The sequence below is a fragment of the Phaethon lepturus genome, unplaced genomic scaffold (assembly GCF_000687285.1).
Source record: "Phaethon lepturus isolate BGI_N335 unplaced genomic scaffold, ASM68728v1 scaffold39068, whole genome shotgun sequence".
NCBI lineage: Eukaryota > Metazoa > Chordata > Aves > Phaethontiformes > Phaethontidae > Phaethon > Phaethon lepturus.
In genome coordinates, this window is record NW_010556194.1 from 9123 (window position 1) to 14829 (window position 5707).

The 5707-nt window shown below is 53.0% G+C and overlaps 1 protein-coding gene across 1 annotated transcript in view; it reads right to left on the reverse strand.

Annotated features, from left to right (window-relative positions):
• MLPH (melanophilin) overlaps nt 1-5513 on the reverse strand; it is a gene marked incomplete at both ends in the record, with an annotated part of 14213 nt that extends 8700 nt beyond the window's left edge. The window contains 4 exons of the mRNA XM_010292407.1: nt 1499-1627; nt 2679-2773; nt 3896-3934; nt 5374-5513. Of these exons, the coding sequence (XP_010290709.1) occupies nt 1499-1627; nt 2679-2773; nt 3896-3934; nt 5374-5513 (403 nt within the window). The remainder of the gene's footprint in view (nt 1-1498; nt 1628-2678; nt 2774-3895; nt 3935-5373) is intronic.
• Nucleotides 5514-5707: the final 194 nt, after the last annotated feature.

Genomic DNA, 5707 nt, shown 5'->3' on the forward strand with positions numbered 1-5707 from the left:
ATGGTTTTAAACTAAAAGAGCAAAGATTTAGACTAGAAAGATGGAAATGTTTCCCAAGGAGGGTGGTGAACCCCTGGCCCAGGTTGCCCAGAGAGGTGGTAGATGCCCCATCCCTGGAAACATCCCAGGTCAGGCTGGACGGGGCTCTGAGCAACCTGCTCTGGTTGGAGATGTCCCTGCTCACTGCAGGGGGGTTGGACTAGATGGCCTTGAAAGGTCCCTTCCGACCCAGAGCCGATTCTCTGATCTACCTTGCTGACGAGGCCTGAGCCGTAATCCCGCCGCTGCCAGCAGGCACTGTGAATTTGGACGAGAACCAGGCAGAGCCCCTCCAGCCAGGCTGCAAAACCCTCTGGGCTGTAAAAACGCCATGCCCATGCGCTTATTCAAACTGCAGCCACCCTTCTGCCCCTCCAACAACCTGCAACCGATAAATCCAACTCGGCCAATGTCAACAAGGGCCAGCCTTCCCTAGGCTCAAGACGAATCCTGCCGCATAACAATGGGCTTAGATAAAGAACGAATACACTTGTTTACCCCAAATTCTTATCAGTTTATGCGGAACGGCATGAATTTTTTTTTTTTAAAGCCTTTGTTACACATCTCAGCACATCCTACTTCTACCCTACTGCTAGAGTCTTCTTACCTACTTCTAGAGTTGACAGTATCACAGTATCATTAGAAGGAAGGAGGAGCTGTTTAATGCTTTAAAAGTAAAATTTCAACAGGAAAGGCAAACAGAAGCAGCCTAAAAAGCTTGATCTCAAGCATCTCAGGCTGGAAGACCTTTTGCCACATCCAGGGCAGCCCCGTCTGCGTTGCTCCCCAGAGCTGGAAGCTGGGGATGATCCGACCCCAAGCCTTCGCTGGGATGGTGCTAGAGCTGCCTGTAGGTCCTGCTCCTGGTCAGGAGCTCCTGTCACTAAGACATGTATAGTCTCCCATATAGAAATAACCCGTGCCCACGCAGCTTTTGTTCTCCCCACGTTCACCCCTCTGACCGATGGGGACCCCCACCCCGTGGGTGCTGGCCCTGCACCCTGGGGTGCAGGGATGCATCTTCTCAGCCTCAGAAGGGCAGCGTGTCCCACGGAGCCATCTGCCAACCACCTCCCCGCTGCCGCCACGCGGCAAAACCAGCCCCAGACCGGACGGGATGACGGGAGAAGAGCCCGGTTTCATTTCGTCCCTTGAGCACTGAACGTCCAAAGGCTCGCTGGAAACCAGGGTGTCCCACAGCCTTGGGAGAGCAGAAGAAAGCCGTTGTCTGCAGAGAGCCTCTGGCCCTCTCATCCTACCACTCCTCCTCGCTTCAGTCAGATGTCCTGCTCCTGACTCAGCCTGAGGCAAAGGACTCGAAACGGGAGAAGAGACACCGAGCAAGACTGCGGGGAGCGAAGATCAGCACCACCGCTCAAAACCAGCCGAAGGAGGAGGCGGCAGCGGTAGCGAGGAGGAAGAAGAGAGGAAAGCAACCCCCCCAGCACTCTCCCAGTACCTGGAAAGCGTCCGGGCTGCTGGCTGCTGGGGAGAGCTGCACAGATTGGCGGCGAGACGGAGCAGAGTTCTCCGAGTCCAGTTCGAAATCAAAGGGATGGACAGACAGCAGGCGCTTCGTCTTGCGCATCTTAGTCAGCGGAGGAAACGCAAGAAAGGAAAATTCACCATAAACCACAGTTGACCTTGAAGAAAGGGGAGGGAGGGCCCTCGCCCCCTTCGCTTGCCCGAGTCTGCGCAGCCCAAAGCAAGGCTCCTGCTTTTTGCAGGGAAAATCTGGATCTGACCTTGTCCTGCTCGCGGGGAGCCGGGTATACCGGGCAGCGTGCGCTTACGCTGGAGTCAAGGAAAAGCGGGTCCCGCGTTTCCACAGTCTCCGGATCAGGACTGTGGCCACAAGCAGACAGGGAGAAGCTCTGTCCTCGTTTATAAAGGCACTACGGGAAAGCTGAGCCAGGTTACAGCTCAGGGATCCGGGAGATGCTGTCGAAGCATCTCCGCATCTCCAGAGAAAGGATGCTGCGGGCAGACCTCCCCAGATATTCGAGGGGCCGTCAGCTGCCTCGGGGCAGGAGCAGCTTGGACAAGCCTCTAAGACTTCAGAAGCCGACCAAAATGAAGTACCAAGTGCGCGAAGTGCGGTAAGCGCCCGTAGCCCGAGATGGTGGGTACGCAACAGCGTGTACGTAAGCGTACCAGCATTTCAACCACAGCAGCAGGGATAAATACGCTGCCCGTCGGGCTGCTTAGCCGGCGTTTCAATCCATACACATAGTCCTAGAAAAACCCGGGACTGAAAAAGCTGGGTTCATGATGGAGACAACTCCACCATGAACCCAGCTGCATTTTGCTACTCTACTGGGTATCTCTTCTTCTTCTAGTAAAAAAACCAGATGGGTTCTCATTATATGGGTAGCAGCTGGGACTTTTTTATTAATTGGGGACTTCCCGAGTGTCAAGAGTGGGTCTTTTTTCCAGAGGACAAGTATTTGCGATTTTGCTGACTTGGTCGTTTCTACGCAAACTGGGAGAGAGGCTCATCTCGGAGAAGGAGAACAGAGAGAAAGGCCGCGTTTTGAACGTGGCCCAGAAAGCCACCACCACCGCCACCACCCAAGGCAGGCCGGCAGCAGCTGAGGGCACAGAGCGAGGCAGAAGGGGCCCCCGAACGAAACGCTTACTCTGCTGTAGCACTCTGCTTCAGCTCCACGAAGGACGTCATCTTCGTCATCGCTGTCGTCCCCAGTGCCACCACTGGCGAGGAGCTGGCGTTCGCCTGGACGGGAGACAACAGCACGCTGTGGACGGGCAGCTCCTGCACCCCGTGCCGGGGGGAGGTAAGTCCCCACCATGGTGGTCACACCAGTGCATCTGTAGGTGAGGCCATGCTTCTTACACAGGGTGAAAAGGTCCAGATTGGAAATACCTCCCAATTTTTTTTTTTTTTTCCTTTTTTAAATTTTTTTGCATGCTACACCGTGGCTGGTAGGTTGCGTAAGTAAAGGGAAAGGGACAAAGGACGGGAAAGGGACAGGAACACCTTAAGGTAGCCCCAGTGCTGCAGCTGGCATGCAATGACCACAGTCTAAGGTCCGCGGGGTAGAAGCTCTTTGGGGTGCAGCTCCCGGGCAAGCACTGCAGATACCCACTCTTAGCACCTGATCTCGCAGCAGCTTGGCTGGCCTCTCATTGCTTCCCCTTCCCGCTGTGCACCATCGCAGATCTGGAAGTGGCCGCCGCAGGAAGATGAAGGGCACCTGCACCCCAGAGAGCACCCCGAGGTCCACCCGGGCAACTCCAGTGTTTGAAAGCTCTACAGCTCAGCCCAACGTGGCTCTGCTTCTGCTGCTCCTGCTTCCCATCAGCCAGCTCTGCTATCTCTCTGTGACCTGCTCCTTTCCAGGTCCTCACCTCTGTACCCAGGTCACGGCCAAGCCCAGCAGTACGTTGGGAACAGCACAAAGGCCAGACCAAGTCCAAAGTCAAGGCAGGCAACGTGCTCTTTCCTATATCAAATGGCATGGTGCAGCAAATCTTTCCCGCAAGGGCTCCTAAGGAACGCACCTGAAGTCCCAAATTTAGCGGGTTCCTTAAGAATATGGCCAGCTTCGAGCGTATGACGTAGGTGCGTTGAGATGAGTACTTGCAAGCTTCAAGTTTGGCATGTAACTAAAAGCCCTGTGTATCCGAGTCTACCCTCAGAGACCCCAGGCGTACCGCAGTGCAAGAGATGAGCACTACAGTCCACCTCCACCGCAGGGGAGAGGTGTCCTCCCTGGTCCAGCCACACCAAACCATTGCTGGAGCGCCCAAAGCCAGAGGGTGTGAAGGAAAAAAAGACATTGGAAACCTCTCTTGAACTGCAGGCCGCATGCTGCGATTCTCTTTTTTTACTTACTGTTAATGTCCGGCAGGCTGTAAACTCTGTCATGAAGACCTAAATGAAAAGAAAAACAGTGGGGGAAAAAAAAATTAACACGTTTTCTCCAGGTACCTCGCAGAGAACCAGCCTCAGAGCTGCGGTTAACTGGAGCTCTCATGCTCTAGCCTTCACAAGGCACCGTCATCAAAAAGGCTCTTCAGAGAGAAGAAAACAGGCGCTTGGGGACAGGACTTGACTTTTAAAAGTCAAAGAGCTTATTGCCACCACTTCCACAGCCCTGATGCAACACGCCTGGGAGCACAGCAGCAGGCGAAGGCACAGCCAACAGCAGACGGCCACGCAAAATGCCGTGGCCTCATGTCACTGCTGTACCTCCTGCAACCAGAGATCGGTCCCACAAGGAGACTCTTGCTTGTTCATGGGTCAAGCCAATTCGGTGGTGTTAATGAAGAAATAACGGCAAAAACATCTCTTTTTGAGAAAGACATCAGTGTCTCGATTTAAAGAAGCCTAAGGCACTGTTATGCCCACGCTTGGTTTGGGTTTCTCCTGGATCGTCCTTTTCTGTCTGGTCTGATGCATTTTCAGACTGAACGCTGTATAAATTGTCTCTCAGTCCATTAATTTTATATTCAATGCCACCACCCTCCGTGCTCTTTCCGATATTTCGGCCACGAGCAGTCTGGGTAAAAGAACTATTGGACCAGTTGGATCAGCTCACGTCTATGGTATTTGTGTAAACTTTTCTGTGGCTCTTGGGGATGGTTTGCGGCTCTTCAAACGTTGGTTTGCGGCTCTTCAAACGTTGGTTTGCAAAGGCAATAGACAAAACAGTGCAACAGCCGTATGGATGGCAACTAACGGCCACCCAGTACAAAAATACCACATTAATAACAGATTTCAGCATGTGTTTATGCAGTATCAGACCAATCTCAGAAATACTGAAGATCTAGAAAGCTCTGAAGAGCATAGCTATGGTGACGGATAGCTCACTAATTTTGATACAGTTTTGTCAGTGCCATAGCATCATCAGATTGGCTGTAAAATATATTAGATCATGGGGAAAAAAAAAATAAGTGCTGGCTTTATCCAGCCGGCTGGATGCTTTGGACCTGCAGGTTACACTCGGGTTAATTTCACGAGCTCTGCCTGGTGACAAAAAGAGCTAAAAGAAAGAAAAACAAGAGCTGCAACTCTTACAGGACATGAGATATTTAAAAATAAACACGAGATATTCTCTAGCCTATGGTAAAACCTTAAACCTTAACAGAGGGAGACCAAAAAAAAATCCACTAAGAACATCCGCTCTGCTGCTCCCGGTACGAACACACCGCTCTGAACCTCCGCGTCCTCCCCAAAATGTTTTGCACGGTCTCAAAACCACACGGCGCCCGGAGTGGCATCACCGCTGACGTTCCTCGCTTGGTGCATCCCAGTGCCTGCTCAGCCCCGGCACGCAGCAGGGCGGGAGAATCCCCGGCGCTCCTCCTCACCTAGACGCGGGGCGATCACCCCCTGCCCCGGCTGCAGCCGGCCGTAGAGGGACTGCAGCACTTTGGCACTTCCGAACCTCTTGAAACGGGATCGCACGTGTTCGTAGTACCACTCCAGGGAGCCGATCTTCACGATCCTGCTCAAAGAGAGGATGGACGCACAGGTGAGCCAGCCCAGCCACGCTCATGGTGACCGGACCCTCACCCAGAAACCATCTCTTAAAAACACAACCCGTTTTCTAACCAGCTGAATTGATTCCTAACCAGCATAAAGGGATGTTGAGTGTGGGCAACACTTTTTCTTGATCTGGACAGACTGGAGAGTTGGGCGGAG